Raw genomic sequence first — 21,349 nt, forward strand, 5'->3', positions numbered from 1 at the left:
GTTATAGTGCTGGTGGACGGTTGGACTTGACGATCTTAAATGTCTCTTTCAATCTTGACAACTCTGTGATTCTTGACGTGGCGGGGCAGCAGTGGACACAGCGGCGGAGAACCCCCTGAGGCTGGAGAAAGAGCATAAAAGGCTCCAAAAGAAGCGACTTTTGGCCACCAAGAGCCCCCGCCCCGGCCACGCCCGGACTACATTTCCCAGCGTGCCCCGCGCCCTCGCGCCGGCGCGGCCGGGGGCCGTTGCCAAGATGGCGGACGGGGCGCTGAGCCCCGGCGTGAACCTGGAGGCGTTTTCCCAGGCCATCGCCGCCATCCAGGCACTGCGCTCTAGCGTCACCAGGGTCTTCGACTGCCTCAAGGATGGGATGCGCAACAAGGAGACCCTGGAGGGCCGCGAGAAGGGCTTCATGGCCGCCTTCCAGGAGAGCCTGCACTCCGTCAGCCGCGACCTGGGGTGAGCACCGGGTTCCCCCCGGTGGGCAGGGAAGGGTGTCCCGGGGGTGCCCCGGCCCCTCGCAGCGCCCGGCGGGGCCGTTTACACTCCCCGGGGGAAGCTCGTAGGCAAATAAACGCGAAAACGCTCCGGTTTATTCCCCCCAACACCGCGCGCGTCGCCCCTTCGTGGTGTTCCATTCCAGAGTCCCCAAAGGGCTGGATATGCTCGTAATATTCCTCGTGGTCTTCACCTGTTTCTTGTTCTCGTTTTAAGGAGGGAGCTGTCGGTGGGGTTGCGGTGGCAAGGTGGAGGTGTTCGGTTGCAGGGAGATTTTTCTCTGGTTTTTTGACGGTTTTTGCCAAAAATTCAGACACTTTGTTCAGTAGCAACCAAGAGGTTCAAGAGTGACCATTTTACTACCAAAACTTGTCAGGTTGGTAAGTTAGCCCAGGTAAGTGTAGTTGTTTAGTGCCAGCAGGTGTGTTTTTTGTTAAGTAGAAACTGCTGAGGCTGAAGACACGGAGAAAAGTTATGGGCGGAAGAGAGAGGCTGGTTCATTCAGTTTCACTCAACAATATTGAATACAACATTCAATATTTCATTCAACAATATTCATACAGTTTCATTCAACAATATTGTTCATTTTAAATTAAATTCCCTTTGAAGACAGGAACTGAGTACTAAATGTACGTTTAGGGACGTGGTTTAGTGGCGGACTTGGCAGTGTGAGGTTTGGGTTTGGATTCAGTGATCATAGAGGTCTTTTCCAACCTGATGGATTCTGTGATGGTCCATGTGGATCTTGCCACTGGGCTGCTGGGTTGGGCTGGATCCCCCTGGGAGCCACCAGCACTGTCCAGGGAGGTGTCCGAGGGCAGGGCAAGCACTTGACCACCCTTTCCCAAAACATCTTTTTGGCCTCCAGGGATTCAGTGTTCAGGGGTTTGTGTACAAGAATTTGTTTCTTGCTGGCTGGTAGGCCTTGCTGATTTTTGGTTCTGATTGTGGTGATACAATTCGTTGCCCACTCCTTCCCTTCTGTTGGGAAAGGTGGTAGATATCCATTCTCACGATATTGTACCCAGCTCTAGAAACTTGTGTTTATCCCTTGGTTTTTAGTTTCCAAGTTGAGGTTTCATGGTTCCTTCCATGGAAGCTGAGCTGTTCCTTTTGTTATCCTTCTTGTCTTACACTGGGGCTTTTTGAAGAATTATCTATTAAGACCCCAAAATCTTGTTTCCAAACAATTCAGGAGTTGGACTTTGATCCTTGTGGGTCCCTTCCAGCTCAGGATATTCTATGAATTAGTAAGGGAATACTCCAAGGTGCACTGAAGTCAATTCTAGCAGTGGACCTTTACACCATAAAAGTATTGACTGGGATCCCTGTTCAGCAAATCCTCAGTTATTATGTCTATTCACATTTACTTAGTGTATTCTTTTGACAAGAAGTTTTAAGCAGATTTGTGAGTGTTCACAGAACCAGAGGCTTAGAAATAAAGTAGGCCATGGAAACTCGTAGGAATGATGATTAATAAAGAGGAATTTTGTGGTAGTAAAGTAGGGAAGTCTCTACTGTCAGTTCCCTTATTTTTAGAGTTTGTTTTTGTAGCTTTCATTAAATGCAAATGGAGATATTTGGGATTTTTCTTTACAGAGATTTTCAGAAGTTGCCCTTTGAAGTGGTCAAGCCCTGCTTTTAATTTAGTGGAAGTTCTGAAGTTCGGACCAGGATGTAACATTTGGAAACCAAAAAGAAAGGCACCTGATTAGTCATGCCACTTGAAAAACTGCATTTTATATCTGTGCAGAGTGGCCAGTCTTCCTTCTTCAGATGATTAATGCAAGTTTTAAAAATTGCTTAACTTCTGTTATGATTAAATGTTGTGTTTGACAAATGGAGATATGAAACAATGATAGATCATTTCACAGTGAGGTTGCTTCATGGGAAAATGGTGCTTATTATGCTGCAGTTGAGTATTTTATGGACACCTGAAAATGTACAACTTGCTTATGGGAGTCAGGAGATTCTTCCTTGCCCTGAGAACTTGGAATGCAGATAAGTGCCTGGAGTAATCACAAACTTTGCAGGGGCATCACCAGGCTTAGGACTGATACCAGGTCTTGGGTGTATTTATGTGAGGACAGTGTTAATCTGGAGTTCTCTGATGAGATGATGAGCCATCAGCCTGCTTGATGGTCAAAAGATTACTGCAAGCAATGCTAAAGTCAGAATTGGGTAGTTTCTGAGGGTCTGCATTGCTCAGAAGATGCCCTGGGTTATAAACAGGACCTGCCATAGTCTGACTCTTTCCAGGTTGTCTTCAAGGACTCTTGACTTTCTCTCCTAGAAGAAAAGCTCATTCACAACTAACAGACAACTTTGAATTGTTTGGGTGATGAGAGTGATTATGTTTTCAATCAAATTGGGGAGGTATTTAGTATCACTTAGATTCTAAAATGGAGTTGGTGCTTGATGGCTGCCCCTGCAGGAGGACTGTACAGCTCAGATTCCCAGATCTGACCTTCAAAAATGCCGTTCTGTTTTCTTGCAGTGAACTGGAGCGTCTGAGCACCCTGGTTGGGAAACCCTCCGAGAACCACCCCCTGCACAACAGTGGGCTCCTGAGCCTCGACCCTGTGCAGGACAAAACCCCTCTTTACAGCCAACTTCTTCAAGCCTACAAATGGTCCAATAAGGTAACATTGATATAACTTGGTTGTGTGTTCCCACAGAACGTTTGATTTGCGACACAGCAGACTACGAAAAACTTGCTGAGTTTTTATGAAGTTGAGAAGCATAATATCTACCTAAATATACTTTCAAGGATAAAATGGTGTTTTAATTGAGAGGAGACCTTGTTTTTCAAACTTCCAAGCAGAACAATATTTAAAAAGACAATGCTTTCCATGTTTAACATCTTATGTAGATATAATATAAAAGTATATTGTGTCCTTGCATCTGGCAGTAACACTGTAGCAGAGGGCAGTGGGATATTAGAGCAGAGAATCAACAGTTTATGTCACCTCCAAACTAGGTGTTTTGGATCAAGGAATCCTTTTAGAATTTTCCTAGAAAAATCTAGGAAAGAATCATGCAAGGTTAAGTCTTCATCATCAGAAATCTTGAAGCCTTGTGCAAGACAGCAAGAGTAATAAATCTGAAAATATTTAGAGCATTAACAGAAACAGTTCCACTTTAAATTATTTATCAGGATGTGTGAGCCAGGAAGACTTTGAAAGTACACAAATACTTCATAGGCAAATTCTTGTTATACCTTGAGCCAACCAATCTAATATTGTTCAGATTTAAAATAGAATACTGCAGTAAAGTTTGTATGAATACCACAATAATATTTGTCTGGTCATGTTTCAGAATACAGATATATGTTAGTCTTTTAGAATCAACAGAATTTGGTATTTATAAGAATTTGGTATGATTGGAAAATGGAGGATAGGAAAGATTGTTAAGTAGGGATTTATAAATTGAAAAAAAAACTTCATGTTTGCTTGTGTTTCTTCCTGTTAGCAGCAGATTATTGGCACTGAAGAAAAAAAGAATTCATATGCTACTTTCAGCAAAAACAAAAGTATGAAAACTTCTAACTTGTAATGCAGTTAAGTCTTCAGGGATTTAATTACTTCTCTAGGTCATTATCAGAGTAAACTCGGTTGGTAATGAAATAGCTTTGACAGAGCTGTTCTGATGTCGTTTTTTATTAACTTAGAGTGTTATGGAGCTTTGAAGAGGAATTTTTTGTAATCCTGGATTCTGATTTCAGAAAGCAGGAAGTTTCAGTATCCTGTGCACTCGTATATGCAGTGAAATGTTGCAGGACAAAGCCAGTTGGGTTTTTTTTCTTTCTTTTATCTCTTCGGTCTCTGATTTCTGTTTGACAGCTAAAGGGAAGGTTTCAGTTGCAGGTGATGTGTTGCCTGTGGCAGGGTGTGAGCTGCTGGGTTTGCCATCAGCAGCACAGACTCTGGTGATGCTCCTGTTTACTGCTGCTCAGTTCCTCATTGCTAAAGACACTCCTTGAATAAGTGTTATTTCGTGACTCCTTTTGGCCTCCTTCTGTTCTTGTTACGTGTCTTGTTTTCAGTTGCTTTGCAGGGAGGGTTTAGAAGTGGTGGTGTGTCAATGCACTTTAGGTCTGCCTGCATTTAATTTTTAATTTGTGACCCCTTTGTGGCTCGCCTGCTTGTATTTTTGATGAGCTGAGATAAGGGCATTTTGCTCTCCCTTTGATTGTTCATGCATTTCTGATGGCAGGAGTGGCCCCATGGCTGCCAGGGGAGGAGAGGTGGAGGAGAGTTCTGCAATTCCAGAAGGACATTCAGGAAATACAGGGAAAATGAATACATGGACTTTGTGTTACATGTTTCAGTGCATTCTGTTTAAGACGTGAAGAGACTGTTAGAAGTCACTTTTAAAACAATAATAAGTAAGGTTGATAATAACTGGGTTATCTCATGAGAACAATATATGCAAACACTATTCATAGAACTGTGGATTTAAAAAACCCTCCACTTTGCTGCATTATTTTTGTCTAACATTGAAAGGACAATCAGAGGCCTGAAATGGTTAAAGAAACCCTACCCAAATACCAAAACACCAAACAAAATACCCCTAGCACTTCAGAAGTTATTTTATAGTCTGTTTAAAAGCTGAGATTTTTAGCTGGGCCACTTATCTCGGTGTTTCTGCTTTTGAAATGAGTCTCAGCCAGTTTTTGGAGAATATAGTGACAGTAACCTTCCCAATACCATAAACCACATAAACCTCTTTAAAGCACAGTGCTACCAAATTGGCTCTTTTTTTTTTATGTGTATGAATAAACCTGAAACTTAAGCAGTTCTGTAAATCTGGAGGTGGATCATATCTACCTATATGAGCCTTATTTTTATTGGTCGTACAATAATAACTTGTTTAGTTTTCTTTTCTTAAATTTAGGCTGAGGCTTTAGTAATCATTGTTCCTTGTGGTTCACGAGATACAGGATGTTAGAATAGTTGTTTCTTTATATTTGCAGCTTTGTTTTGATGTTGGGTCCAGCAAATGTCCAATTTTGTTCTGATCTTATATACATTGGCAAGTTTTTGGGTTAAAGAGCAATGCTGGGTGTTAAATGTAATGAAGATGCCACAGACATAAATGGAAAATATGTGTTTAAGATGTGACTGTTAATACAGGAGATTAGACTGAGCTGACACTAATCAACTTGTTTTATTTATCACAATTAATACTTGTAGCTGTGCTTGGCTATGTCTTGTGAGAAGACCCACCTTTAGGTGCAAATTTACTGACCTCTTTGGCTAAGTGCAGTAGAGAGGGGCTGCATTTAATTGTGATTTCACAGATGCTTGCCCTCAACATTATTTTACTGCTCCTGTTAGTCACAGCACTGGTTCCTCCAATTCTGAGTATCTTCAGTTTACCTGCTCCAGGAGCGTGGAAAAGTACAGTGGGGAAAATGAAAACTTCCCTTCCAGAAGTGTGTTTTCTTGGCAGTGCTTGTTATTTATTAGCACCTGCTCTCCTGATATTTACTTTCTGTAGTTTACCCAATAGTTTTGCAGATGGTAAAGTTGTCAGTATAATGGAAGCAGCTGTTTGGGAACACAACAGCTTGTCAAATGCATTAATTACATACACATGCAGCTGTAAAGGAACTTTCCTTTTCCAGGTGTTTAATAGCACTCACCAAACTATAGCTGAAAACATAGGAAGTTTATTTTATTGCAAGCAGCAGCTAAGTGGTTTTTCTTCTTTGCTTGAACTTCTTTTATGTACCAGTAGAAATCATAGAAGTGAATTACTTGGCTGACTGTGGGGTGCATGGAGACATGCAGTAGCCATGGAACAGTATTTAGCTCTACTTGATACATTTCTTTTCCCTTTCTCTTCAATTTTATTTAAGAAAAGAGGTTATCTTTATTACAATTGAAGTGCTGTTTCCCAGAAGGATCCGTATGTGCCCTCTAATGTAATGCTGAAGATACAATATTAGATAAGATAAAAATGAGCTATCATTCTTCAAGGGTAATGCAGAGAGTATTATGGGTAAGACAGGGAGTTTGTAGATAGCAGTAGGTGTTTTTTTGTGGACTGTCTCTGTTTAGTCCATTGTACTTGAATTCTGGTTTTAGTAGTTATGTACATCTCGACTGTTGAGGTTTTTTCTTGGTAATATACTGTTGTATCTGAGCAGGTGAAATCTGAGCTGACAGTAACAGTCAGAAGGCTTTCTGGTTTTTGTGTACATGGCCTGATACTGCCTGGAACTGGCTCTGCAGTGCTACTGCTTTATCCCTCATTACCAGGTGCCTGCTTCCTGCATTATCTTGGAATTCAAGGGAAACCACCATGGGGAAAAGGCATCAGCTCTAAGTTTAGATTAAAGGATATTTTAAAAGTCACTTACTGGACTGAAATACTGATTAAGATTTGGTCTTTTAAAAAAAAAAAAAAAAAAAAAGAAAAAGATATGTGACCTCAGATTTGTAACAGACATTGGAAGAACTCTCTTCTCTTACTCTTCAGGACATTTTTGTGACAAGTGCCCGCTCCTGGTGCTGTTTATTTTATGCATGATGAGACCATCAGCTCATGAATAAGAGCATCATTTAATAAGCAACTACATGTTTGTTGATATTTGTTCTCAGTACTTGGTGACAAGGAGGTTTTCTGGGGGGAAAAGTACTTTAAACCAATATTAGATATTTCTCCATATATAAAATATTCAATGAGGCTTGTGCTGTTGTGGTTGCTCGGTCCATCTGCAGTAATGCTGGTGTGCAGAGTAGGTGCAGATTTTTGGAATGCAGGAGTGTGAACTCATTCTCTGAGTGGTTTAAACTTTGTGGGTTTTCATCTGCAGCCTTAGTGAGGTGGTTTGTTGCCCACAGTCTGCACTGGTGCATCCTCTCTGCCCTTGGCAAAGCATCTCGTGCCCTCGCCCGGTGGGTGCCCGAGGCAGTGGCTGTTCAGGGGTTTCCATTGGCACCAGTGGAACACAAAGTAGTCTGTTGTATGTCCACTGAGCAGGGCAAATGCTTTTATGGGAAGGTTTCTACTCTCTTGATGAGCTGCTCTCAAGCAGCTCATGCCCAACATTTGAGCTGTAATCACTGTAGAGGTCTTTTGCCTGTTTGCTTTTATTTGTTTAGTTGAAGGGTGTGTGCAAAATGGATCAACTCCCAAACCAGTGCTCCAGAATGACCCTTTCTACCAGACTGCAGAAATGCTGTGTTTGTTGGAAAGCAGCAAACTTAGTCTTCCCTGAGTTGCAGCATTGGCAGAGTTCACTTGCCCAAGTGAAAAAGCTCTTCTGCAAGTTGTGTTTCCTTTCCCCCTCCTCTTGGCAGTAAGGGATTTGTTTTCAGACTTTCAGATAATATTATTAACAGCAGTAGAAGTGGGGAGAAGTTACAGCATTTGTGGTCTTGACTAGGTGATGTTATTTGAATTTTTTCCTCGACTTTTAACTTCACTGAAATGCAGTATTGTTTTCCCTGCTGTTTTCAGAGTTGCATTTGTCCATGTGCTTTACTCCAATTCCAGCCCTTCTTGAACCTGTGTGTGTGGATGTCTGTGAGTGGTGGTGGTCTCGTTTTACCTTCGTGAGGTGGTACTTCCAAAGCATGACAACTGTGTGTTTGGGAAGGCTGTTTGCTGCTTTGAGCAGAAAGCAAAAAATCAACTTTTCTAACTTTATGACTTTCTGGGGGAGTAGGATTTAAATCACCTTATTTAATTTACTCATCTGTGAGAAGATGATTTTGGCAACTTGCATAAACTTTACAGTATCTGCGCATTATAAATTTTCCAAGGGAACAGGCTGAACAGGAGCTGTCATAAATTTATTTAAAAGTAATATCCTGGCAAATACAAAATGAAATAAAAATTACTGTTGCTCTGCATGTGGAAATACACTAAAAATATTTGGATTTAAATTTGTTGCTTCATAGCTTCCTCTTGTTTCTACATAAATTTAAAATCGAACTGTTAAGATTACCATTAATGAGTTAAAATGATTTTCTGTCACATGACTGAAGAGAAAAGGTATATATAGGTTTTGTTTATTAAATTATTTTGATGTGTTCCCTGATAAATTATTTGTATAAATTGTGTTTGTTGTAGGACTCAAAAAAAAGAAATCAATAGAGTGTGTAGAGAAAGTCCAGACTTGTTATGACTGCCCTTGGTAGCTTAGTATTGATTAGACACAAATATTGAGTTTAATGACAATAAATGACATTAAATGTTAACCATGATAGTAGAGAAACACTGTTGAACAGGAAAAAAAAATTACTTCATCTTGATTGTAAAAGGAAGTGTTCATTCCAAGGAACATTAATTTTGAATTTCGGATGTGCTCAAACATTTTGAATTTAATGTAGTTTTACAGTAGCATGGACAATGTAACTGAATTAGTGTGTTGGCAGTGCTTTGGAATTTCAGGCAGATGGCCAAGATTTTGTCCTTTTCAGGACTTTTTTCTCCAAAAATGCAGCGTTATGATTTCGTGCCATCCTGTTGCATGGAGACCCAGCTCGTTCTGCTGAGATTTCATCCACCCAAATTGGGAAAGATGTTCTTTCCATGTGATGGACGTGTGGCACTGAGGAGAACTGGGCCATGGCAGCTGGATCTCTCTACCCAGTGCTTCTAGAGGTGGCTTTTGGGGATCACCTGTGTTTGCCAGGATAGGAATGGGAAGGTTAGTGGTGCCACTGGTGTTCTCAGTGAGCTCTAAAGATGTTACTTCAAGAAAGGGTTTGACTGAAATCCCTTGGTTTGATCACAGAAGGGAACAAATGAAAATATAAAATAGGATTTGAATTGAAGCAAAGTGACAAGTCCCTACAAAGGTTTCTCTGGTGGACACTGAAAAGCACATTTTAATCTGCTTTGTAAGAGCAGAATTGGTGCTTCCTAGAGGGACCTGCATTGGAAAGGCTCGTAGGGATTACCAGCTGTGGACTCCTTTCCTGTGCAGATAAGCCATGGGAGTTTGTCTTCCTGTCACTGGAGAAATGCATGATACACAGACTGGTGTTTTCTTGTACACTGGGCACAAAATAGGAGCTGGGCCACTTGGATTCTATTCCTGCTTTTCTTATTAATTGCTGTTGTAACCTTGAACAGGATGCATGTTTTTTTTTTCTGTGCCTCATTTTTCTTGCAGATAAAATAGGATAATAATATTTAACCTATTTCTTCTAGTCTAAATGTGTCTCAAGTGCATTGGGTTCTTTGGACAGAAATGCCTTGTGGATGCCAAGTGTTATATAGCCAGTGACTAATGTTGTTTGCCTGGCAGTCTGGAAAAATGCCCTTTATGGGCTCTTAATTCTGTGTGATTTTAGGCAAATGTTTTGGTGAAATGCCCTTGCTGTTCAGAATTACATTAATGTTCTTTTTTTTCTTTTATTTTTTTCCTTGATATGACTAGGAAACAGGTGGTTACCTCTCTGCTTCCAACTGCTGCAGTTATTAATTACTGCTCAGTTGTCTGCCTGGAGAATACTGACTTTTATTATTGCAGGGTTGATTTTAGTGACCAGCAATGGCAGGGATGGCAAATTCAGGTGGTGTGCAAATTATCCTTGATATTTACAGTGGTGAGAAAGAAAGTGTTTGTACCAGAAGTAGTGGGGAGAGTCAGGAATTCCAGTACTCTACATTTACTTTACTGGAGAAGGAAGAAGGTGGGACATGAAATTTTTCTGAGTGGCATTAGGGATGGATAACATTAATTATGTCCATCTTCTTTTTGGAGGATGCATCTTCCCTCCTCAGCTGTGAATCCCTGGAATCTTCAGTTCTTGGGCTCTTCTGGTTTTTTGCCTTTGATTCCTCTGTTGGTTTTGAACAAAAGTCCAACCCAGTGCTATTACAACTATTTTATTGCTACCCTGTCTAGCTGTAAAAGTGGTTTTGCCATCTAATAATCTGAAGGAAAGGGAGTTAAAGTGTCTTTTTTTCTGTGCACTGCAGAAAGATGCTATGGCAGGGGAGAATTTGCCACAATCTGCCTTGTGCCAATAGAGAGATGAGTTGAATTTCTTCGATATTTTAGTAGACTGAGGTTAGTTTGTTACTTCAGGAAGAGAAGAGTGAGAATGAGTAACTTGTTGCTTAAAAAAATGAGAAGTAATTAGCCTTTGATTCTGACTTGTCTGCTACATGGTTTGAATGGTTTATATCTGGGATCTTCCCAGAGTTATCATAGTAATAATTCACACCAGGCTGCTATTGTAAAGTAAGGTTCTATGTGTCCAAACAGAATTTGCCATTCTTACTGGGTTTTGTTTCGAATGTGAAGCAGTTTGAGAGCATGATATGGTGATTTTCTGTTGTTGTGCCTGGTGTTTGTTATTATTCAGCAGTATTTTTCAAGGCTCTGATCAAAATAATGCTGTAAGCAGTACCAGTCTCACTTTTCCTAATTATGGGAAGTGATCTATCAATACACACTATTATAAATCACAACCCCCTTGTCAGCTAGTGGGAATTATTTAATGCTTTGCAACACCTTTATTTGCTAATGAGTGGGTTTTTTTTTCCCTGTTTCTTTGATAGGTATTAATGTTCTAGCTGTTAGCCTATTTCAGGATGGAAATGATTGATGTGGCTCTGTTTTAACCAAAACACTTCTGCCCAACTCCTGCTTCTTCCTCCTCTCTTTTTTTCCCTCTGCAAGGACTCTTCACACAGGTCATGCTGGATGGCTCAATTCTGTAATTTGTGTGACAGTGATCACTGTATGATGTGATCATCAAGCCAAATTGCTTAAAACTGCATTGCTTTGTTTTAATGGATTTTGAGTCAAGCTAAGCCAGGCACAGACCCAGAACCGTGGGCTGTAGGTGAGTAACTCCTGGTACAGCCATTAGATCAGCAGGAGAGGCTTTACTTTTAGAAGCTGAGGAATACAACAAAGTACAGCTGGAAATCCATGTTTTCTGAGGATTAATTGATGAATATGTAGGACTGCAGAACGAGAGAGTTGTGAGAAAGCCTCGGACCCAGCATTCCTTTGAATTTGCAGTTTGCTGCTACCCCAGCTCCGGGTGCCTCAGACTGACTCTGCTGCTGCTGAAAGCCTCACCATCTCTTGGATGGTGGCCACCCTGAAAGCACAAAGGATTGTTTTCTCAGAGACTCAAAGTTCTGTCTCGCTTCCTTTGAGGCAAATTAAAGATGTTTGTAAAGCATTCAGTAACCTTCATGTGAAGGGCATTCAAAGAATACGAACACTAATATAAAATAACGGATGCAGGTGATAAGCATCCCACTGATATTCTTTATATGGAAAAGATGTTTTTGTAGCTTCTAGAGGAAATCAAATAAAATGGAAAATTTAATGATGTCACCCTGTTGCTCTCTACTTTTGTTGTTGTCAGATCTTTTTGTGTGACTGTTATTTGGTTTTTGTGGTTTTTTTTTTTTTTTTTTTTTAATGCAGAGCTGTGCTCATCTCTATTCTTCTTTGGAGTTCTCTTTTGAAGTTATTGAAGTTGCCCCCCTCAGACAGTTCACAGAGTGATTTAATTGTTTGGATTGTATATAAGCAATACTCAGTTCTTCCCCCATTGTCTCTTAATCAGATGCTGTTGGTAATTGGGCTGCAAAACACAGAGATGGCCTAAAAGCAAGTCAGATTGAGAGTAGTCTGTGTAAGGAGCTGTTTGTAATCAGAAGTGCAGTTCTGCCCACTGGTTTGGCTGCTGCTTTGTGGAAGTGTACATTTGGGAAAAATGTGGCAGCAGTTTTATACTCAGCAGTTAATACTGAGTTTGTGATGTTGAAGGTGGGTGACCCGGAGGGTCTGTGGTGATCCTTGAAATCTCTTCCCTCTTGGGGGTCATTGAAAAATGATTTTTATTTTCCTGGGAGGGAAGAATAATCCTGCCCTGGAGGAGTGGTGGTGTTTTGTGGCTCTGATGCTGTGACAGTTGAAGAATTTGAGTAAGAAATTATAGACCAGGACATCAGGACCATTACTGGACTGAGCCTGGTAACTCTGTGTGTGACTGTCAGGCTTCTTGAGTAGTTTCAGAAACATGTCTTGGCTCTCCTGGAATCTGAGTAGTGCCGTGGTTGGGCAGATTTGGGAGTTGACAGTAAAACAGAGATCAGAATATGAGCATTGCACTCAGAGCTACTTGACTACTAACTCCTAACTGGTATATCTCTTGGTATGAGCTAGCATTTAAATCTGCTAGAGTTGTAAAATCCTGAAGTTCTGGAAATAAAGACGACGTACCAGTACATGTTATCACTTCCTTTGCTGATACAAGATTAGCCCAGGAACGTATAACAGTTCATTTAATCTAATTTTAAATGCCTGAATGTAAAACTGCCACTTGCAGGGGAAACAAAAACCATGAATAAAATCTCTTGGCTACTGACATTTGTTCAGTTACAGTATACCTAGAAAAAGATGTCCTCTGAATTAGTAAAAGCAGATTTAATGAAAGCTGATTGATTCTACCAGGTGCTAGTCTTTCACATTTTTGATCTTTACAGAGAAAGATCAAAAGTTTCTGTATCCTGAGCAGCATTACCTTGTTGTGCTCTTTTATAAGGTTCTTGGCTTAGTGGGAAGCATTCAGTCAGGCTTTGGAGCTCCACTGAGTGTGCTGAGAACTCAAGTTAAATGCCTAAAACCAGACTGTGTGAGTAATCTGAAAGTTGAATTGCCCATGGCTGCAGTTGCACACTTGCCTGGTGTTTTAGTGAGTTAAAAATGCATTTCTTGGAGTGTACATTTTTTTAATAAACCCATTAATTGGCTTGTTCCCAGACACCTCTTCTTCCAAAGCCCATGTACTGACAAGCTGACAGTAATAACTAATATCCTTATTAGTTTGAATTAATACATATCATGGTTATGAGAAGTAATGACCATGTTGAAATGCTAAGGATATTTTCAATTTTACTTCAGACTTGGTTGGAAAGTAGGGTCTTACATGTAATAAAATCAGAGGGGTCTTTGATGTTCAGAGTTGTGCTTTGGAACAAATAGTTCTATTCAAAACCAGCACCAGTCTTGATTCATTTGGCTGCTGTATCTGGATTTTTTAAGCTTCTCTAAGTGGCAGTGCCACAATATCAGAGGTGCTTTGTGTACTGCCTGGGCCATTAGACACAAAGGAGTTGTATCTAGAGGTGGCATTTTACAGTGTATTCTTAAATGCATGTATTTACTTCTCATTATATGAAACTGCAATTCCCGTGGAAATCAATATTGAAAATACCCACTAAAAGGTTCCCAGGATCTGCAAGCATGCACAAAAGGAGCTGGATGCATGTGCTGTTACCCACAAGTGGTGGGTTAAAGTGAATTATTTTAATCTCTTTATGTCAACAGCAATTGAGTGTATTTTGCTTATTGCACCAGCCTGTTACTGCTACAGAAGATGCAGAGAATGTGGACTGGAGCAGAAAGAGTCCTCAGGTGTCTTTAAACTGTTTTAAGCTGCCCATGGTTTGAAAATATTCAAGAATCTGTGATATGAGCTGTTTGACATTTTTCCTCTTCCAAATGCTCAAAGGAATAAATCTACATGAAGAGTGTTAAAATGAGAGAGTCTCTGTGACAACGTCTGGATCTCAGAATGTTACTTTATTTCTCTCTTTTGGCTGACCACCGTGGTAAAACAGCTGAATCAAATACATTCCTTTATGTATAAAATATATTTTTTTGGGTTTTGACAGCTTGTTTCCAGTTTTAGTCTAATTCGGTTTGAAACAGCTGTTCCTGATCTCTGCAAAACAGTTTTTTGATGGAAATCATGACATTTCTCAACTACTGCAGTGTTACTGGGCTCTACCTCATTTCAGATGTTGGCTTTTCTTTATGGAAAAAGAATTCTTCATTCAGCTATCAAATAAGCTGCAGTTAAAAGGATAATGGCTCCTCCTCCCTCTGAGGTTATCCCTCAGTGAGGGTGGATGTGTGTTTCTCTTTCAAGAAAAAACATCTCTGTGTGTTTTACCATTAGTTAGATTTTGATTCTAATGTTCCCTGCCCTACCCATCTGCTTTCAGTTGGGTTCTATTTAGAGTCTTCTCTGCAGTTGTCTCTGCACTCAGACTTAACAAGTTCTCTGCTTTGCCTTATGGTTTAGTTTTACTCTGGAGTCAAATCTGGTATTTTCAGAATTTTCAGTGTAGCATTTTCAGTTTGCTCAGTGACATCTCTTTTCTTTTTTTTTTTTTTTTTTGAGTTGGCTGCACTGTCTTGGTGCCTTTTCCAAAGCTGTTTGTAGAAATTTCATAGATCACAGAGCTGATCAAGTCTGTATCAGGCACAAGAGAACTTAAAACAAAATCTGACCTTTCATCTCCAATTTTCTGGTTCTTTTGGGCACCCTGGCATGTAATATAGAGGGAAGTTAATGACTTTCTGATTAAAAGAACTTGCTATCCAGATGACTCTGAACACAAGTGTATGATCTGGACTGCTCAAAACGCTTCTGATGGGTAGGGTGAAGGTTTCAGGCAGTGATGCCAAGTTTGTAATGGGACTGGAGGGACTCTGGAGTTGTACATCCTCTTCTTTCCTCTGCCCTTAGCTTACTGGATGAGGTTTCACAAGTCACTTTGTTGTGTCACTTTGCACGTCTTTGTTTTCCATCTATAAAATATATAATAATTATAAAATAAGGGTTGTGCTCTCTGAGAAATCAGAGAGATGCTGCACACGAGTAGGGTCACAGGTGTTTGCTGATCCTCACTTCCAAGCCCACTATGGACAATTATCATCCTCAGGTCTCTTGGGTTATTTGTTAAAGCACAATTTATCAGCTGAAATAGAACTAACATCCAACACCACATGAAAGCTTTACTTCCTAAAGAGCTGTTAAATATGTTTTCCATTCCAAATTCAGTGTTTTGCCTGGCAAATACCTTGGAGTGTTCATAGTTTTCCTTGTATTTGTTTTTTTTCCCACAGTCTAAAGAACCTAACTTGGGGCTGCATTAGGATTAAGTGAGATTACTACCATCTTCTTTTCATTCCTCTTGTGTGCCTTGTATGAATACATCCTAATAACTATTGATATTGCATTCATCCTGCAAGAGTCGAAGACCTTTAGTGTCTGCTGATGCTGCAGTTTTGCTGGTGTGTTTTTCTTGCAAGTAAAATCAATTCAGACAAATCTTGGTAACTTTTACAACAAAATAAAATGACTATGCCAGGCAGCCCCGGGAAGGTTTTTAAGTGTGGGCATTCTCTTAGATCACATCTACAGGGTTGTTCCAGCAGAATCGATTGGTTGATCCACTAGATTTAAAGGTCAACTGTAATCACATTTCAGGAAGATGGAAGAAGATATAAAATTGCTACTGTGCTTTTCTGGGTCGTGTACCCGCTTCTGGTGTTCTTTGCTTTTCCCTTGTACATCTTAATTTACTCAGCCAGAGCATCAATACATAAAGGGCACAAGTCAATGCGCTCGCTTTCTGCTGTCGATGAGGGAGCCTGTTAGTTGTTATTTCCTCCAGGCCAATACTTTCCCTCTGGAAGAGCTGGAGCAGAGAGGAGTCGTCCACTACACCCTACAGATGTGGAAGGAACTGATATCTCTTCCAGGGAAAAGCTGTGAGGAAAGCTGCAGCCTGGCTGTCTCGTTAGGTGATCCACTCAGTTGCACGAGTTGATGCATCCAAGGGATGATTTGGTCCGTTCAAAGTGAGCACAAGTGGAAGAGACAGTCAGCATAACCCCCTTCATGGGGGGGCAAACCTTCAAAAGAACATCTCACTAGACATGTATTACACAGATGTCCACAGAGACCAGGCAGCTTTGGAATGATCTGTTTGTAAACGTGGTGTTTCAAAGTCATATTTCCATGTAACAGGCAACAATGGAGAGGGGAAGAAATTTTGTGTTAAGCTTTGCCATAGCAGGTTGCATGAATTAAAAGCAGCAGGGACATAGAGCATTGACCTGCTCAGATACAGTCGATTTTCCCTGCAAAGTAAAAGAGTCCTGAAATGAGAAAGAGGTGGATGTGGGGGGAAAGATTTAATTTAAGGTAGTAAAACAAAACACATTATTCTTCAAGTCTGTTCCCTTGTGAACCATGTTATTGCTGTATTCATTTGACAGGACTTTGTTCACAAAGTTTTGCCCTTTTCCTGTACTGATAAACTTGTCCTTCTGTGTGGATCTTCCCTAGAATAACAGGAGAAAAAGTGTTTAAAATGGAATAGACTTAATGGCATGAGAACTGTTCCTGAATCAGAGAATACAGCATTGCAAATGCTTTTAGCTGATCTTCAAACAAATTTCAAAGTAACTCTGATCTTTTGTGGCTAGTAAATGCATATTTGCTGATGATCAGGCTATGGTAAGGGGTTTGTTGCGTTAGCAGTACATGGAGAGATTGTTCTCTTTAGAGTCACTTTGCCCCAAAATATCTGTTGTAGGGCATGTTAAGTGTTTTACAAAGGTTATTTGTAGTAGAACTCCCTGAGTCTAAATTAACTCAGAGAGTACTGTCCTTAGTGCATTTTCATATGTGCTAACTTGCAAAATGTAGCAATTCCCAGATGGATGGAAATCAGAGTCTGTGGCTTTTCTTTAAGCATCCATGACCTGCTTTTAAAGTAGGCACGGACACAGAGCAGTGGCTGAAGGCTCTGCTTCAGTGGGCTGAGGAGGCATTTACTGTGCATTTATTTAAGGTGGCCTTTTTCAGAGATTCTTGCTCTGATGGCTGCCTAAATTCAGTCTTTGTTTTGCTTTGTCAGCCGTTGTGTGAAGTCTGGAAAACTAATGTCTCCTGTTCACTACTCTTATGGTAAATATGGAAAGAAATTTTTTTTAAATAAATAATGGACCAGGGAAAGTTTTCAGAGACTTGCATGATCAAACAGGAGTAGCAGCACACCCTTTGTGGTTTTCCCAGTGGCTGATGAAGTTAAACATTGCCTTAAGTGAATGATTTGGTTTTTCTTTTCTTGCAAGTCATTAAATCTATTTTTTGTTTTAACCCTTGTTGATGTTTCTTTGTCTTCCTTAAAAGGGTTTGTAGGGAAACAATGAATCTTGGAAAGGGCAGAAATAGTTTGAGCAGGGTACTGCAAATGCAGTTATTCATCTCCTGTCTGTGGTTGCATGTCATCCTGATCAGTAGGTTAGAAAGATTCTTGCAGGGACTTCAAAGAGGTTGAAAACAAGAATACATGACATGTTCATGAAGTTTCCAGGCTACAGGGAATTGTCAGGTTATAAAAGAATGCTTCTGAGTGAAAGGAAGTTTGCAAAGTCAGAAAAACCTGTCAGTAGGATTGTTAGTGTCGTGCAAACTGTGTGCTTTTTTCCCCTCTTGTTTTCCCTGCAAAGCCCAGGGCTCTGTATCCCTTCTTTCTTCACTTTGGTGATTGATGCAGCAGATTGCTGTTTGGAATTAAAACACTTGAATACAGGATCCATCAGTTGCCAGTATAAAGTAACCATTAGAAAAGGGGAAGAAAAATCCCTTTATTATCAAGAGTATTTAAATAAAGTAGGTGTTTAATCAGTCTTAATAGTTTGCTTTCTTGAAGAGTGATGCCAGGAGCAGCAGTCCTGGCAGGAGGATGCTGGGATTGTACATGCAGCTTCTGTTCTAATTCTTGTTGCACAGTGTCTCAGTCTTAAGTCTGGAAAAAGAGGAATGTATCTGAAGTCATCTTCCTTAAAAAGACCTTACTTTAATTACCTACTTGATAATTACTTTAAAGAGCAATACAGAGCTTCCACCTCCATCAGCATTCAGACAGAGCACTGGCCCTGCACTTTGGAGCTGCTTCAGTCCAATTTATTATGGGGTTTTTTTTTCAACTCCAGTTGTCACCAGTTGTAATCTGTAACAACGTGTGTGTGTTGGTGTCTTTCCTCACTACAAATCACACTTTTCTCACCTTCAGTGGGATTTCTCCTGAAATTTGCATCCCAGAAGTTCTTGCAGCCTCCTAAGGAAACATTTAGATTTCAGGAAACACTGATAGGTGATGTCATTGAGTAAACAATACCTGGAGATTGCTTTACTCAAATTCCTGAACTATGGAAGTTTTGGATGTGAAGAATACTTGACAGAAGCATGGGGGGGGGAGGTGATGCTTTGCTGAAAATTCTCTGGCTCTAAACCATATTGTCAGACTCTGCTGAGGGTTTTGGTTTCCAGTGCCTTCTACCAGCATCAGCAATTGTGTCAGTGAGTTTTGATGTAAGAAGAATAATGGACATATTCTACAGTAAAACACTTGTTTTAATGGACTTTTTTTTTTGAAATTAAAATAATCTTGTAAGTAAAACAGGAATGTGTCAGCATAATCTATAGCTGAGTAGCATCACCTGTCAGGGTGTGTAGGGCAATATTTCCTCTGTTAACTCCATCTACTGAGCTTGCCCTTTAAACAACCTGGTTTATCACAGGAAACTTGCAGAGGAAGAAGAATCTTATGCTTAGCTTTAAACTGAGGTTTTCACCTTTGCTCTGATTCCACAGTGAGTATATATTTATTTTAAGAGGTTCCTGTGGTCAAAGGGTTTATAATGATTTGGCCTTTCTGAAAAGTTTCAGGTTAGATTTTCAGATTACAGTCCTTGCATGACAGGTATATTGCTTAGTCACGATGGCCTTGAACTGTAATACTTCCAGAAAATTATTTTGAGGTGTTTATGTGTTTGTCAGAAAGTCCTTCACCTGCTCTTCATGTGTGCTCTGCCACTGCCTCTGGGCATGTCCTCAGGGTTGAAACAGCCCTTCCATTCCAAACAAGCTGCTTGACTGCTCCAACACGTAGTTGGGAACTTCCTTTTGCCAATTTTGGTTTTGTTCCACAAATGAAATAATTCTGCCAGAAACAAACCCAAAAACTAAACCCCCTCAGCTTGGTGATGCTGCCCAGTGCAGTCTGTGCCATCTCCATGGTGTTGAGCCTTCATTATGCAGCCTTCACTCCACACACTTTTATTTAAAGCAGAGCTAAAAGTAGAGCTAAATAGCTGACGTTCAGAGACGTTTGGTGTGATGCAGAATTCCTGGGAGGGGGCCGGGCCAGGAAGCTGCTCCTGCCCTCTGGATTGAGCTCGTTTATTTGCACAGAACTGAGCAGGACTGTCAGAAAAACTCCGAACGAGCCCACGCTTTGTCATGGAATATCAACCAACTGTATAAGAACTTCTGTTTTGTTCTGCTCTCATTTACTTTTCCTTTGTTTTGTCCTCTGAAATGGTGCAGCTCAGTTTGCTGTGACTGTTACAACCAGGCAAACCATTGCTACTGTGCCATTGCAGCATCCCTGTGCCGATTGCTTTTCGTGGAGCCATCTCCATATTGCAGAGCCATCTGTTTTCCTTACTGTCCAGGCATTAGGCTCAGTAGTATAAATTACTAACTGCTCCATAGCTTTCAATTGTTCCTGTTTGTTCAGTGTGCCAGCAGCAAAGGCTTCAGCTCTCCAGCAGGATTTTTTAAGTTTTCCTTGCTCTTTTATTTTTTTTGTTAACGCCTCAGGCAGAAACTATAGTTGGGTGAATTGTCAGCCCTTCGAGTTGCTGAATTATTGGCTTGATAAAATGAACTTTGGGAGGTAGGTAGTGTCCTCATTTACAAAAGGATTTTGTAGCTGGAGAAGCGATAGAAACAAGTTAAAAAATCATGCTTTGCAAAAAGCAGTATTTTGCTTCCCCCCGCCCCAGTTTCCTTAAATGCAACACCAGTTTGTCATACTGCTGGCGGGATGAGCTCATACAGAAAGATCCTTTTTGGATCTGTCAGTACAAGCACTGCTGAAGGTTTTAAGGCTACTTTTGGAAAACTTAACGTTGATCAGCTTGTGTCTGTTTCAAAGTTGTATTTCTAATGTAAAATTCCCACTGTAACGTAACAACAGGGTCAAGTTTTTAAATATTATTTCCTTGTCTGTCTTCAAGACCAAAAATACACAGGTTGGGATTTTTTCTTTATATGTATAATATGTTTTTACATTCTCAAGTCACCATTCAGGCTAAATTAGTCCTTTGCAGTAGTTCTCTGATATTCTGCACCCATGGTACTGCAGGATGGACACCATGCTCCACAGGGAGTTTGCTTCTGGCCAACTCAGACCTGCTGGAGGAGGAGGAGTTACTTTGACCAGTCACATTTCTATTTATTTTTCTGATGGTGGCCACCTGAAGCAATAGGTTGATGTCTGCAAATTTTACTTCATTAATAATGAAGTCCACAAAGCAGTGAGAGGAATGTCTCTTTACTTCATACCCTGAACTGGGGTCCTGATAAACTGCTGGGTTTTGAGCTGGTAGGATTTTCTTAGTGATTATCAAGATGTAGAAATAATTAAGTCCAGATTTAGATGAGGATCTGAAATGTGTGTGGTTAGGTGGGAGACATTTAAGTGGTAATTGGGTTATTGAAGAGTGCCTGCAAGACAGCCAGTGCATGGAAAGTCAAATGTGTGTCAGTCTCCTTTGAAATCCATAAAAACCAATAATTTATGTTTTCCTATGGCTTTAACTGTGCCCCACAGCAAGTGTAACCGTCTCAGTCTCAAAGTCTTAAAACTCTCTGACAACAGCAGTGCAAATTCCTGGCTAAATAATGACTCTCTACTGTTTATAATTTCCAGGCAGGACGTTCCCAGTTGTGTTGTGGCACTCAGCTGTGTGAGCACTGGGGGGCTCGTGCGGGTGGGGACGTTTTATGCTGAGTACAGTGACAGCTGCAAGTCTGGCCTTCAGAAGCCTGGCTTTGGCCCTGAATATTGTTCTCCTTCCCCTCTGTTCCTATTTTGGGCCCAGTAAAGAGAAGCATATGTTTTCTTGCATCAGCTACGTTGGTGTTACCTTGTGAGGCATGACAAGGTCGTGTGTTGGAATGGCAAAAAAGAGGAAATC

General features: G+C 40.6%; 1 protein-coding gene across 1 annotated transcript in view; it reads left to right on the forward strand.

Annotated features, from left to right (window-relative positions):
* The first annotated feature begins 225 nt into the window (after window positions 1-225).
* Window positions 226-21,349, forward strand: part of MED27 (mediator complex subunit 27) — an 82,825-nt gene continuing 61,701 nt past the window's right edge. Inside the window, exons 1-2 of the mRNA XM_064676846.1 lie at window positions 226-462; window positions 2,999-3,143. Coding sequence (XP_064532916.1) covers window positions 257-462; window positions 2,999-3,143 — 351 coding nt within the window. The 5' untranslated portion in view covers window positions 226-256. The remainder of the gene's footprint in view (window positions 463-2,998; window positions 3,144-21,349) is intronic.

Source organism: Pseudopipra pipra, chromosome 20 (genome assembly GCF_036250125.1).
Source record: "Pseudopipra pipra isolate bDixPip1 chromosome 20, bDixPip1.hap1, whole genome shotgun sequence".
Classification (NCBI taxonomy): Eukaryota; Metazoa; Chordata; class Aves; order Passeriformes; family Pipridae; genus Pseudopipra; species Pseudopipra pipra.